A 14698-nucleotide genomic window follows, 5' to 3' on the forward strand; every position below is an offset into this window, starting at 1 on the left:
TGTGCCGTAGCTGAATAGACAAGTAGCGTAGCTATGTGCGGCTGAATGTATCATTATTGAGTGATATCGTTCACGGAGTTGCCGACACATAAGAAGATCAATCCATTGGTCTCCTCGTAGATATGTGTCCTATATATGTATGCCCCGTAGCTACGAGATTGGTAGGTGTCAGTCTTGGATTGGTAATAACAGTAACAACATGCATAAAGCATCAGAAAGCTTAAGAGCAGGCCAATAAAGGTGGCGGAATGACTTCTCATTCGCTATTTCGTAAAATAAGAGTTTCTGAGTTATCACTAACGCGTTCGGACATTTAAACAACCTTAGTTAGATTGGGCTGACTGGTTCGTATAAAGGTTAATTAGACATGGGTTTGGCAGATTTTGAATGATGGACTTTATATGTACAGCCTTAGAATTGATAGTGGAATGATTAGATGGAGGCTATGTTGTTGTCTAGAACAAGGGCCTGGCCAACATTGGATCCGAGATCCGAGCTTGAACCTTCAATGAACTAATTATATTAGTAGCACATGCTAGTGTCTTGACTCAAGCTGAGGATTGCATTTCAATGCTGAGAAGCAAACAGACGGCTTGCGTGTAAGTGAAGATTGTTACCAGAAGTGGTAGTAGTTAGATAATGATTGGAGAGAATATATGAAACTCTAGAATGCCGATCATGAACAAGCAAAATCGAAATTTACGATGCAGATCTCATGATTGAACTAAAAATCGGGTTTGACAGGCGAGCCGCGTTCCGAAGCCATCGCGTAAAGAATTGCTAGGCTGCGCCGAGAAAAGTGATCAGGGTCCCCCCAAAAGCCCCATCCAAGTGGGTGAATCTCAAGGGGTTTCCACGCTGGGCGGCACTCATAGCCGCTACAGCCCAGCCCTTGGCACATCAAATGCCGCTATAGCCGTGAAGTCCTGCATGCATTTCCCTGTACACAACTCGAGGTGACGTCAGAAAATAGCAAATTCAATGGTACTTTTAATGACTTGGCCATGAGAGCTTGCGACGCTTCATGGCGCCAAGAGGTGTTGAGTTATACAGCTGTCGTGGGTAGACCAAGTCTAGCCTTGGCTGTGAAGTTCTCATGCCACTGTAACGAGATTAGGAGAAAGGTACCTTTACCTACTAACCATTATCATGACCTGGTTGGCATGGCGCTCTAAATATAAGCCACCGTCTGCCGCCATTATAATAGTTGCAGTTCTAGTTCAGTTCCAGAGCCACGGTTGCGACGGCGCTTATCACACCATCTATCGAGGATAGGACCCTTACGAACCAGCCTCTTTTAACCGTTACTGAACTCAACCCTCCTCCTTCATCGTCATAACAAAACCATCCTTCGGGTACCCGGATGATAGAACGTCATATCGTTCAAGTGACGCAGAGTTTTTGGTTACTGTATCGAGCAGTATATCATCCGGCGCAAACTCGTTAGATTGCAATCTTGATCTTTGTTTCGCCTTCTTCAGCAGAAACAAGGGTCTAGTTGGAAAATGAGCGCTCCAATCAGCAGCACCAACGGCGATGGCCAAACCAATGGTCACAGCCAGGACGAGACTGCGACACAGAATGGCAATGGAGTATCACAAGAACAGACAAACGGCGCAAACCCACAACAAAACGGACATGAGCATCATCATGACCACGCTATAAAGCGCCCTACAAAGATTGGAACCGGCCTCAAAGACCGTGTGCATCAGATCACAAAAGGACCTCCCGGTGGCTTCGACCCGACCCCTCTTCCTGATGCGCCGCAAGGCTATACCATTCGATTCATCTTCCACGGTGCCTCAAATCTTGCTCCTGGCGACTTTGTTACAGCCTCTTCAGACCCCTTCCTTCATGCGACTCTAAAAGGTACCCAGCCAAAGCGGCATAAGGAGGATCCCGATCTCACCCACCGTACGAAAACCATAAGGAAGACGACCGAGCCAGAATGGGAGGATGAATGGATTGTCGCCAACGTCCCACCAACAGGCTTCACTCTCAAGTGCCGAATGTACGATGAAGATTTCCCTGATCATGATGATAGATTGGGCAATGTCACAGTTAAAGTGCCCAGTATAGGCCCAGACTGGAAAGGCATTCCCGCTCCTGGCCGCGTTTATGAGGCTAAGAAGCGCATGATGAGCAAGCGAGCATACCTCGCCAAAGCCATTACCAGTGTTGTCACCCACAACATTCACATGACACCTCTATTGCGTTTGAGCATGGAGCTTCTGGGACCGTCGGATCCGCCTTATGCGCAAATGTACACTGTTGGACCAACAACATGGGTCAAACATTTCAGTCCTCTGATCGGTCGAATCGCAGGTGTCAAAGTCAACGCTAATGCCGAGGACGATGCCCGAGTGGATGAAGATCAGCAAGTTGACCAAGACGGGAACAAGAAGAGCAAGACACAAAAATATGAGTATGTTTCTTCGAAAAAAGATTAACATGGTCTATGCTAACATGTTACCAGTTTCCAAGCAAACGAGATGCAGCTTCAGGGGCCAGTGCCTCCTAAGCTGTACCATCGCTTTGTCGAGTTTAGACCTATCATCGCATCGATTTACTCTTCAGCGGGCTTGCGCGGCACAATCCTGAACAAAGCACTGCACAGTCAGCATCGTCGTATCTATAATTTCAATGCATCGACAGAGTATGGTGATTTTGATGCGTGCTCATCAGAGGCCTCGGAGCAATTCCTGAAGCTTGTTCACTTCGACGAAGGAGGTCGCACCTTTACCTATGTTCTGACCTTGGACGGCATGTTCAGATTTACAGAGACTGGCAAAGAATTCGGTATCGACATGTTGAGCAAGCACACTATGCATTCGGATGTTGAGACGTATATCGCCTGCTCAGGTGAATTCTTCATTCGACGGCTTAAGAAGCCTCTTGCTTCAGATGATGTACACCCTCATACCAAGACACATCCGCAGGAAGACATCCCTGGAGGCCCACCAAAGGAGCATCCTCCACATGATCCTGCATATTATCAACTGATCATCGACAACGATTCCGGAACATACCGACCGGACAAATCAACTCTGCCCTATCTGAAGGAGTTTCTCGAGAGGAACTTCCCAGGACTAGGTATAATTACGATGCACTGGGAGGACCAGGAGCTGCAGGATATGAAGGAGAACCAGCGCAACGTCAAGAAGAACGAGGGCAGAATGATCAACATGGTCATGAACAGAAGCCAAAGCAGTATCAGCTCAGCCGAGAGTGAGTTGGATGACCGAGAGGAATCTTGGCAGCAGGGACACAAGAGTAAGCGAGAGGCCGCCTATGAAGCTTTGGAAGACCCCCACAAGGTTAAAGATGCGGTCAAGTCGATTGTTCCTGGGTTGAAGTCTGAGAGAGGAGAGAGCTCTAAATGATCGGGTTATGACTAACGGCCGAAACAATGGGTACCTTGATTAGATGGACTTGTCAGTATTGGCGAAAGGTTCCTGTATGGATTTCATATACCACTTTTGCTTTGTTACTATTGCATTCCTTGATACCTTTGTTCTTATGTCTACGTAGTAATATATAGTCTTACTCTAATCCAGGAGCCTGCTCGCCACCATATATGTATACCAACCCCCATTAATCACAAGCTTGGTTTCAGTGCTACCCATTGGCTTGAGCAAGTCGCCAGCACTTCGCCTTTCTCATCCTTCATTTCGCCTCTGACCTTTGTCTTTCGCCCGTTAATCTCTTCTGCGACAGCTGTGATGCAGACAACGCTGTCTGTTGGCACAGGTTTGAGATACTTCACATCTATACCACCCGTCACATTATGTGTCTTGAACGCCCTAGCCTCTTTACCCAAAGTCCCATTCAAATCAAAGATGGTACCCATGGACTCATCTAACAACGCCGCGACAATTCCGCCATGAACCATCCCGGGATACCCACTTACACCTTCGCCAACCGATACAAGCACCGCGATCTCAGTGATGTTATGTGTAGGATCCTTGGCGACCTCAAAACTTGGCGCACGAAAGTAACTGATGAGATGCCTTAAGCCACGGGAATTATTGAGTGTGTTCCCAAAAAGTTGGTCATGCGCTTGTGACTTTGGAACGCGACATGAAGGAAGAAAAGGGATTGCATCAGGCGCGCAGATCAAAGAAGCCGTCCAAGGATGGGAAGCAAAGAAGGATAATTCCGTGGCAAATAGATCAGGTGGTGCGTTCTCTGGCACCAGGTCAAGTGCAGGGCAGAGGATCGAGTTGTGGAAGGGTGGGAACTCCATTTTGGCTGATGAGAAGGCTTTGATGTTGATGTGTGAGAGGGTCGTGTTTATTACGGGAGGTCTAGTGATGCGATTTAAGACCCGGGAGTGCGGGGCCGATCGGGAGATGTAGAAGCTCGGTAGTTGAGTGGAGATTGGTCTTAGAAGCTTCGAAACTTGCATCATGTGAGGGTTAGTTAATTGTTGGGATGAGAATGAGAAGAGAGGAAATGCGAGGCCTTTGCCTCTGGTTTATGGAGGTCGATCGACATAAAATCAAGGATGTGGCAGTCATTGTGAAGCCGAGGTACGTATGCAGGCTTGTCCCATTGTGGTGATGAAGGCCAAAAGAGGCCACTCCAATTGGATGCTACGTTAATCTGGTTGGTGGTTTTATAGAAGTTTTATATCTGCCATAGCCGTGTTGAATCGATATACACGGGAATTTGTATTGTTCTGTCTCTTTTTTAAGAAGCTCTGCGGCCAAACTTTCATTCAATGGCCTTTATGGTGGTCATTTATGTCAAGGCCTCGTTATTGCAGACTGGACGTTCCATTAATAAGAGACTGCAGTGTGGTCTCCTTGGCAACATGCATTAATAGAAATCCCAACCTTTAGCTTTACAGCTGATTATTTTCAAGCTCTAGTGGATCTGGAGCTGTTTAAGGCTATGATTAAGGTTATATGCGTAAGGTTTGTCTAAGTGATCAAGTGCCATATAAGCTTACACAAATAACATAATGAAAAGGACGGCATAATCAATCTGCGCATAACAAATAACAATAGCATTAAAACAAAAAGAAAGGAAGCATTGACTTTATTCATTTTTTCAACAGTTGTTCACTAGCAGAGAAATACTATCCCGTCTCTATCCCGTTCGCTCATCAAATGATTCAATGTGGAAGGAACTAAGCCACCACCTTCAACCTGCCACTGATGGCAACTGCCAACTCTATCGCAGTCGCCGAGCGCCCCTTCCGTGTGTAAGTCAACCGTGTTGAGCTCACAGGATCTCCTTCCCCATTTCCTTATACCCCTCTTCTCTTTCCTCGTTTGTGCTTGTTCACATTCTCTTGCGGCGCGAGCGCTTGGCCTCCTCGTTTCTTCACATCATCAACTCCAAGGCTTTGGCCTCACCAAACGTCAACATGGAGGGCCATCCGGAGCATCACCGAGGACCGAACTTCTCACCTGAGCATATCGAGATTCTTATCACTATCGAACGAGTCGGAGCAGGATGTTCTATGATTGCTATCATTCTGGTGCTGCTGACCTTTGGCTTTTTCAAGAAACTTCGAACAACTCCTAATTTGTTTCTCATCTTTGCCTCGATCGCAAATGCCGGTGCGAGTGTTGCATCTATGATCGGTTATGATGGTCTCGAAAGGGGCGAGGGATCGCATCTTTGCCAGGCACAGGCATTCATCTTCGAATGGTATGATATATGACCCAGGTTATGGTTCAACACTAACCTCGTTCTCCAGGTTCATGCAGTCTGACCCTTGGTGGTCACTTGCCATGGCTATCAATGTGTTTCTCGTGTTCTTTTGCAATGCTGATCCTCGAATGTTTCGCAAATATGCCTGGCTATACTGCCTGATCTGTTTCGGCGGCCCTTTTATCCCAGCAGTCGTTTTGATATCAATCCGCAACTCCCCTGAAGGTCTCATATTTGGAGACGCTACAGTAAGTGGTCTCTAGCCGTTCTTCTTTCACTAATGTACTGACAATGCGTAGCTCTGGTGTTGGATCGGGACTGACTGGAGTCTTGTTCGCCTCTACGCCTACTACATCCCAATATGGATATTTTCATTCCTCTCCATCATGATCTACATCGCTGTTGGATACCATGTTTTCCACACTCGAAACCAGATCAGGCATATGGTGATGGATGTTGTTGGCAACATCGAGAAGAATGATCATATTCCATATTCGAGTAGTGAGCACAGAGGCTCCTCAGAAGCGGTAGCCTCCCCACCCGATGCCAGTGAGGCAGGCCAAGCTGACTTTTGTCCTCAGAATCTCACACCTCGTCAGGAATTTTATGGTACTGCAGTCACAGAAGTTCAGATCACACGTGAAGAGCCGAGGCAGGTAATCCAACAAGAGACTACACTTCCAAGTCCTCCTCTTGCCGCAATGCCTCCGCGCATCCAATCTTGGGCCCTACCTAGTTCTTTCAAGCATATTGAACGTTCGACTTCTAGCAGAGCTCAACGATTCGAGACACTCTGCACATCCGACAGTTCTCGCCAGCCACCCTTCTCAGTAATGACTAAACTTCGTGCCGTCAAGTCTAATGCTTCTATGAAGCTCAGACAATTTGATCCAGTCAAGATGGCATACTTGCGCACCAGCTTCATTTTCGGTCTTGCTGTGTTGATCACTTGGATTCCGAGCTCCGCCAACCGGCTGTACAGCCTGACGCACCATGACAGGATCAGCTTTCCCCTCAGTGTCGCCAGTGGCTGTGTGCTTCCCTTGCAAGGTGTTTGGAACGCCGTGATCTATTTCACCACCAGCTGGAAGACCTTCAATGAGGAAATACGTGCTTTAAGGTTCAAAATGTTCGGAGCGCCCGAAGAATGTGCAAATGGCGTCCGTCTCAACAGCCGGCTTGGTTCAAGCAAGGGCAGCTATCGAAACACCTTTGAGCGAACTCGACAACTACGCGCCTACTCGGTTGAGGATACAGAGAAACCGGTTTCGACATGATTTATTTTATATGTAAGAAAAGTTATATGGATGGAGTCAAAATGGTGATGTTTCACACATTTGTCTGAGGCAAGCACAAATGTTACATAACTTGTCATGTCTTTACAATTCGCCGTCGTAGGCATGGATCACCGGGGTGTTAAAATGGGGTACAAGCGTGGATCGAATCAGCTGCGATGTATCATTAAGAATTCAAAATGCCTTATGACTTAAAATATTTTATGACCGTGATGTTTCTGCAGGCAGACACCCTTCAAGCATCATATATGGCCTCGCCCTCAGCAGCATCCACGTTCTCTCGAACAACTCTTTCGACAGCAGCTGGAATATCCTCGTCACCGTCGAGGAGATCATACCAGCCGTTCCTGACACCATCGGCAGCGAGAAGATGTGAGGCAACCTCAGCAACAGCCTCACGGCTAACACCGTTCTTAGCGATGCTCTTGGTTTTGCCAAACTCAACCTTGGTGGCTGGGTCATCAGTCAGAGTTCCAGGTCTCAGATCGATGCCAACGAGAGTAGGACTCTTCTTGGAGACCTTGTAGAGGGTCTCATCGGCTTCGATCTTGGCCTTGTAGTAGTTTGCCAATACACCGTTGTTGACCTTTTCATTATACTCATCCCACTCGCCAGCAGGCCACCATGAAGCACCAGATCGACGAGAAGCTAGGTATGAGATGAGAAGGAACTTGGTGATGGTAGGTACAGACGCTGCGGCATTGATGAAGTGAACGGCGGCATCTCGGTCCACCTTGAAAGTCTGAGAGGGGTCAGTAAATGAGCTGATTTGAAGAGGATGGGGTTGGTTCATACTCTTTCTGCGCCACCTTTACCCCCGGCACCTGTATCTCATCAGTATTGGTGCAAGAGTGATTCTCATATGTTAACATACCAGCACTCCAAGCAATATAGTCGGGCTTGACTTCATTCAAGATACTCAAGGCCTTATCCTGGGATGTGATGTCCTCAATGCTACGTACCAGGACATTGAGTTTACCGGGGAGGCCGGCACCAAGTTTTTCGATGGCAGGGGTCTGTTCAGAAGTTCGGATGACACTGGTCACAGTCCACGAGCGCTTGAGGAGGAGAGGAGTGAGAAGCTGGGCGATTTTGCCGTGGCCGCCAAGAAGGAGAACGTGATGAGAAGCCATTGTGTATAAGGTAAGTGAGGATGGGTCAATTGGGTCAAAGGGAGCTTGAATTTGTCGATGAGAGTTAGTGGATATTTAAAAAGATTAGATACTAGTCAGATAATCTGGTTGGAGTTGGAGCTTGAGTATTTATCTACTTTGAAGCTACAGGATGGAACTGACGAATTCTACGAGGTAGGTATGACGACATTCGCAACAAAGCGGGGCAATGAACCATGACTAATTCTGAAAGGATAACGGCATTTGATATTATGGACCTTGGGATTGACGAGATTCGAATGATTTTGCTCGCCATCAAGGTGATTTTTGTATCATACTGACACTAAGTTCCCTGGTTATGCTGGGGGTTGTGATGTCAGGGTTGATGGTGTTAGTGGTGGTTGTTAGACTCGGAGTTTAACTGGGGTTGATGACATGCATAACCAGCATAAACACCTAATATCTTTCTATTCGTCTTACAAATATCACGTACTCATGTTGATGCAAACGAAAAGTTCAAATTCTCTTTGGCCCCAAAGCAAAACCTCGATTCTTAACTCTCATGTTGGACATAATATACTGTTATGCCGCTTACACCAGAAACCAACACCAAATTCTGAGATGAGACAACTCAAGCTACCTACTTAGCAACACAGGCAATCTCTATGTGAATATCTGAGGTTTTAGAGGTAGCCAGATCGCTCAAGCAAAGTAAATGTTAGTCTCATCCAATAATTCCTTGTCCATTCTTTAAATAAATATGATTTCGCAATCTGATGCATTTCACGAGCACAAGCGCTTAGGTAAGCCTCATACGACTTGGAAGATCTCGGGAGTTGCGGAGCTTGATCGACTAAACCGCTTACAGTGTGCTCAACCATTGGATGCTTCTTCTCACTGAATGCTGCATATCACCCCTAAGATTGTGTTTGCCCGCTGACGGTCAGTCGTGAAGGGGTGGTGTTCTTACATTCATGAGCCTTATATGAAGGCCTGCTGTTCTCTCAATTTGCTTATCCTACATCAGTCCCCTCCTCCTAGCTTTCTTGCTACAAATCGCTCAACCCTGTTTACCCTTGCTCATCGTACAAGTGAGCCTTGGACAGGGATTGTATAGGAGTCATTGAGCTCTTATATGAATATCTTCAGGTACTTATCCAGTGTGAGAAAAATGGCCATGACGGTTTGTATTGTTGGTGAGTCACGCCTTATTATCTCTAACACCTTCGCTGAGTATCGTAGGCGCTGGTCCTTCGGGACTTGTCGCAGCCAAAACGCTGTTACACAACACTGCCCCGGGCGAATTCAAAGTCACCATATTTGATGCCCAGAAGGATATTGGAGGACTGTGGCCTACGTCAAAGAGGGACAATGGTAGACAGGTCCACCCGTTTATGTGGGCGAACCAGAGCAGGCATACAATGCAGTTTAGTGAACTTGCATGGGAAGACAGTGACCCTCAACTCCCACAGGGGTGGATGGTTGGAAAGTATCTTCACAGATATCTCGAGCGGTTCCTTAAGAGCAACAAGGATTTTGAACTCAAGCTTGGTACACGAGTTGAGAGTGCAGAGCGGCCAGAGGGATCATCCAATGGTTGGGTTGTCAACACCAAGTCAGGTGCTGGAACTGGATCAAAGAAGTTTGACTATCTTCTTGTTGCCTCTGGTTTCTTTGGGAAGCCTATTATGCCTGAGAGTCTTGAGAAGCAGACAGCTATCCCTGTTGTCCACAGCAGCCATTACAGAGATGTGAAGAGCCTTCTGGGCGAAGGCAGACCTGGTGGTGGGAAGATCCTCGTAGTTGGTGGACAGATGTCTGGGGTCGAGATCGCTGGAACCATTGGCGCTCATCTTTCTTCCGAGGCCAACTCACCCGATCCATCGAGAATTACCGATATCGACAAGTACAGCATTCATCATGCCATCCAACGCCCGATATGGGTATTCCCTCTTTATACCAGCCCCAAGCCTGCAGAAGTCGCAGCGCCATTTCTCCCTCTCGACTTTTCTTCGTACAACCTCAACAACCGCCCTCGACCCCTGACCAACACACAAGGACACATCCCCGAAGCAACAGCAAAGGTGGTCCACAGCGTCTACAAAGGCGTTCTTGGCTCTGATCAATCGGAATATTCCCCACTGCTCAAAATCCATGGCACAAACGATGATAAGCAGCCATATTTGGCTGTCAGCGAATGGTACACTGATTTTGTTCGATCTGGAATGATTTCTTTATCGAAAGGCAAAGTCGAAAGCCTCGAAGGATCTACGGCAACACTATCCGACGGCACAAAGATTGAGGACATTGCAGCAGTGGTGGTTGCGACAGGTTTTGATGCTTCACCTTGCATAAACTACCTTCCTGGAGACGTCTTGAAAGCGCTTCGTTTCTCACCAAAACACATTGATCAGCCTGTCGCCCTGGCTTTCCATGGAACTTATCACCCTGAAGTTTCGGATCTAGGCTTTGTGGGATTTTATAGATCTCCTTACTGGGGTGTGATGCAGATGCAGGCTCGGTTTGTGGCTGCGCTGTGGTCTGACAATGTATCCCCTGGTCGTGAATCTGAGAGCTTCAAGACCAAGCTTCGCGATGACATCTCGATTCAGCGAACACTCGAATTGCGAGATGATCCCCGAGTATCGCAGTTCCCAATGGGCGACTACCCTTATCTGGTGAATGAAATTGCAGAGGCACTTGAGTTGAAGATTCGCGAGCCCCTTGAGCCTCCAGTTCCCAGCTTACCGCATAATAATCTGCCGTTGGACATGCTCACACCAGCGAGGTACTCAAACACTACGGACGACCAGGATTCAAAGGATGCTGCGACGAAGTCACTTGAGCAGACGCACAAAGATGCAACTGATGGTCTGACGACGTCGAGATTCGTGGCCCACGCTGTTTTTCGAAGTCTTCTCGGTACATGGAAACTCGAGCGAGATCTTGTCAGCAAATTGCCCTCACATCCGAGCGGACACTTTAGTGGGACCGCGCAGTTCCTCCTCCGCGAGAAGACGAACGATGGGTTGCGATGTGCGGGCAACCCTAGCGAGGACTCCCCTAGCGATGATGAGCTGGGCATGGAGTATCTCTATATCGAAGAGGGAGAGTTCAAGACCGAACAAGGGTTCGGCTTCAAGGCCACACGTCGTTACGTCTGGAGATATGATGAGCTCAAGGATGTGCTGAGCGTGTGGTTCGCTAAACCAGAAGATTTAAAGCGTGCAGACTATCTTTTCCACGAGATCGAGTTCACAGAACCTACGAGTAAGGGATGGAAGGCCAAGGCCGGACATTTGTGTATTGACGACTACTACGATGTCAAGTACAACTTTGCCTTCCAAGCCGTCAACCTGAAGGAGTGGGGCATCGAGTACACGGTGAAGGGGCCGAAGAAGGATTATACCATCAGTGGCACCTATAAGCGTTAGAGAAAAGACCAAAGAAACAATAAGGAATCCAAAATACTCAGTTCCCCAATGGCAAGGTATTGGTTGTTGTGAGATCTCCGCGGACAGGCAAGACAGGGATACGGACCGGGCCGATGTCTTGATGGATTGCTCCACACGCCGTGACAAGATGCATGATACATACATACATAGCATTTAACCTTAGATGTGATCTACTCGGGTAATGTGAGATGCATGCGGGTATCGTGGAGGATCCGATCGGCTGGGTCTTGTTGGCCTAAATATGATCAGATCATCCGTAACTGCATGATGCCTTTCAACCGTAGCACTCAACTACTGATTTACGAAAATATCTCACCTCCAAGACTATACAATGCCCAAAAGTGCCAATGAATTGTGAATTGTTGCGTCACAGCGATGTGAGATCTGATATTGTTACATTTTCCGGGCAGAAATAAATAGAACAAAATGAGTTCACTAGTCGTATGAAGGAGAGTGGTAATCAGGCTAACAGGTATTGTGTTCTGGATCGTACTTGAACTCTTTCTTCTTAATAAGCGGCATACTTGGATATCAATAATGAGGACCCTTGATAGAGGTATCAAATATAGGATTAGGTTCCAACGCAGGAGAGGATAACCGAGGGCATATCAGGCCATGGTTGAGATGCAAAATAGCCTTGAACACGAAGTGTCAACAGTCAATACCTTGTCGATGACTCACGCATTGCCCATGATATCAATGAAACCTCCAAATGAGGCCATAAACAAGATGCTGCAACGCTCACCGAATTGCATAAGCGTCCAGCGGTCACCGTTGATATGTCACCGAAGCTGACCTTGCGTATATCCTTGTCCGTTTCAAGCCCAGCAGGGCCCTTTGTGATCCTATCAAGATGTATCTTATAAATTACAACTTTCGATTGTTGAAATCAGACCATAAAGAAGGGATGATTGGGGCTCTGTGTGCCTTGTATGTCAGACAACAAATAGTCCCATCCATTCGGGGCCGGGGGTCATTAACCCGGATCCCCGGGACACGGACACCGAAAGATTCCGGGGACATTTTGGAGGCAGAAGAGCCTCGGTTGATTTGGCGAGCGTGGGGTGCCTACGAACAAATTATACTGGATTTACGGAGTATTTTGCAGGACGGAGTAAGCTATTGAGATGATTCATTTTCACGCCTATACTTGTTCGGCGTTGATATTGGCGTAGGAATGTGTCTCTTGAGAAACAACAACAAGGACAGCTGAAAACGAGTGTTAGTGAAAAGCTTAATCATACGTTGAAGCCCAACTCAATCGTCAGCCTCAAAAGATAATAATAATAACAACAATTGCCTCCTTTCCTGCAACAGTTGGTTAGACACACATGCTTGGCGTCCAAACTATGGATATTGGTATGGTCTGATTTTCCAAGGCACATGCTGACGACACCGCTGTAATTGGAGATGGTTGATCGGTGTATGTATGTGCTGAAGCTGGATAGGGTTATTGGATGTGACCTCCTTTTTTTTCATCCTCGTGTAGGGGCTGTGCTTAGTGGGTTCATACAATGATTGAGTCTAAATTATAGAGAGTACCTAGAGGAATAATCGCTGGGTATTTGGTGCATTTTAGTGAGTGTATATATACTTCAAGTTGAAGCTCCCCGTTTCTGGTGGAGAATGCCCAGAAACGTCCATATTTACCTTCCAAGCTTCAAAAACCCCGCGCAATTGGATTAAGGAAAGAGCTTAGCTGTCGAGCAGTCGCACAACACATCCATACTTGCTAACCTATTTATTTCTTCCTCTTCAATCCCCTTTATAAGTCTTTTATCCCTTACATCTCCATCTTCATCTCTTCATCTCTTCACCCTCTTCTTCCTCTTCCTCAACTTCCAATCCGACCCATCCTTATCTTATCACCATGAAGCTCGCCGTATTCAGCACAAAACCCTACGATAAAAAGTACTTGTCGTCAGTCCTCGGCGCCAAGCACGCAGAGTCTGGCATCGAGCTCATCTTTCACGAATTCGCTCTTAACGAAGACACCGTCTCCCTCGTCGATGGAGCCGATGCCATTTGCGTCTTCGTCAACGATGTCGTCAACGACAATGTCATCTCCGCCCTGTCAGAATTTGGCGTAAAGGCTATTTTGCTGCGATGCGCAGGCTTCAATAATGTCGACCTCGATGCTGCCCAGCGTCTCCGCATCATGGTAGCCAATGTCCCCTCCTATTCTCCCGAGGCTGTCGCCGAGTTTGCTGTTGCTCTGATTCAGACCCTCAACCGAAAGACCCATCGCGCTTACAACCGTGTTCGCGAGGGTAACTTTGCTCTCGATGGCCTTCTCGGAAAGACTCTCTATGGCAAGACTGTCGGCATTGTCGGTGTTGGCAAAATTGGTCTTGCTACTGCGCGCATCATGAAGGGCTTCGGCTGCAGACTCCTCGCATATGATCCCTTCCCTTCACCAGCCTTTGAGGAGTATGGTGAGTACAAGTCTCTCGAAGACCTTCTCCCTCAGTGCGATATTGTCAGTCTTCATTGTCCTCTCATGGAGCAAACGCGGCACATCATCAACCGCAACACTATTTCTCTGATGAAAGAGGGTGCCATGCTGGTCAATACCTCACGAGGTGGCCTGCTCGACACCGAATCTGTCATCCATGCGCTCAAGACAAATCATATCGGCGGTCTTGCGCTCGATGTGTACGAGGCCGAAGGTGAACTCTTCTACAACGACCACTCGTCGACAATCATTCAAGATGATAAGCTCATGCGTCTCATGACGTTCCCCAATGTGGTTGTTTGTGGTCACCAAGCCTTCTTCACCGAGGAGGCTCTCACCGAGATTGCCGAGTGCACCCTTAGCAACCTCGAGGAGTGGATAGAGACCAAGACAAGCAAGAACTCTCTCACCAAGGACCTCAAGTTGCGACGCCGTGAATCACTACCCGTCCGCGCCATCTAAAGGGGTTCCATTCTCTGCTTTTCTGCTCTGTTCTTTGTTTTCGCGGCGTTTAGGGGAGGTAGAGTCGATGATCCACTGGAGATAACGACCCTTTGCTCCTATCCTTGTTTGGGCAAAAGTTCACACCTCTAGTGGGATGCTATCGCGGCCGAGCCGGGAACTAGAAGGAGATGAAGAGCGATCCCTGCTGCCATGTTCTTCACTAAGTGGGCCCTCTCGATGAAAGCTCTGATGTGACCCATTTCATCGCCGAAC

General features: G+C 47.5%; 6 protein-coding genes; 4 read left to right on the top strand and 2 right to left on the bottom strand.

Annotated features, from left to right (window-relative positions):
* Positions 1-1505: 1505 nt before the first annotated feature.
* On the top strand, positions 1506-3383 carry FFUJ_04813 (related to C2 domain protein; the record flags this gene model as incomplete). XM_023571855.1 has 2 exons in its annotated part: positions 1506-2425; positions 2477-3383. 2 exons carry the CDS (start codon positions 1506-1508, stop codon positions 3381-3383), a joined length of 1827 nt encoding a protein of 608 aa, XP_023426091.1.
* Positions 3384-3598: 215 nt separating this feature from the next.
* On the bottom strand, positions 3599-4246 carry FFUJ_04812 (uncharacterized protein; the record flags this gene model as incomplete). The annotated part of the gene is made up of 1 exon (XM_023571856.1): positions 3599-4246. The coding sequence occupies one exon, from the start codon at positions 4244-4246 to the stop codon at positions 3599-3601; it is 648 nt and encodes a 215-aa protein (XP_023426092.1).
* A 1128-nt stretch (positions 4247-5374) lies between these two features.
* On the top strand, positions 5375-6941 carry FFUJ_04811 (related to G protein coupled receptor like protein; the record flags this gene model as incomplete). XM_023571857.1 has 3 exons in its annotated part: positions 5375-5661; positions 5711-5912; positions 5964-6941. The coding sequence occupies 3 exons, from the start codon at positions 5375-5377 to the stop codon at positions 6939-6941; spliced, it is 1467 nt and encodes a 488-aa protein (XP_023426093.1).
* A 253-nt stretch (positions 6942-7194) lies between these two features.
* FFUJ_04810 (uncharacterized protein) lies at positions 7195-8092 on the bottom strand (the record flags this gene model as incomplete). XM_023571858.1 has 3 exons in its annotated part: positions 7195-7701; positions 7755-7783; positions 7834-8092. 3 exons carry the CDS (start codon positions 8090-8092, stop codon positions 7195-7197), a joined length of 795 nt encoding a protein of 264 aa, XP_023426094.1.
* A 1150-nt stretch (positions 8093-9242) lies between these two features.
* On the top strand, positions 9243-11505 carry FFUJ_04809 (related to FMO1 Flavin-containing monooxygenase; the record flags this gene model as incomplete). XM_023571859.1 has 2 exons in its annotated part: positions 9243-9267; positions 9314-11505. The coding sequence occupies 2 exons, from the start codon at positions 9243-9245 to the stop codon at positions 11503-11505; spliced, it is 2217 nt and encodes a 738-aa protein (XP_023426095.1).
* Positions 11506-13396: 1891 nt separating this feature from the next.
* FFUJ_04808 (related to D-lactate dehydrogenase) lies at positions 13397-14443 on the top strand (the record flags this gene model as incomplete). Its single annotated transcript, XM_023571860.1, has 1 exon — positions 13397-14443. One exon carries the CDS (start codon positions 13397-13399, stop codon positions 14441-14443), a length of 1047 nt encoding a protein of 348 aa, XP_023426096.1.
* Between the last annotated feature and the right edge of the window lie 255 nt (positions 14444-14698).

Source organism: Fusarium fujikuroi, chromosome FFUJ_chr02, assembly GCF_900079805.1.
Source record: "Fusarium fujikuroi IMI 58289 draft genome, chromosome FFUJ_chr02".
NCBI lineage: Eukaryota > Fungi > Ascomycota > Sordariomycetes > Hypocreales > Nectriaceae > Fusarium > Fusarium fujikuroi.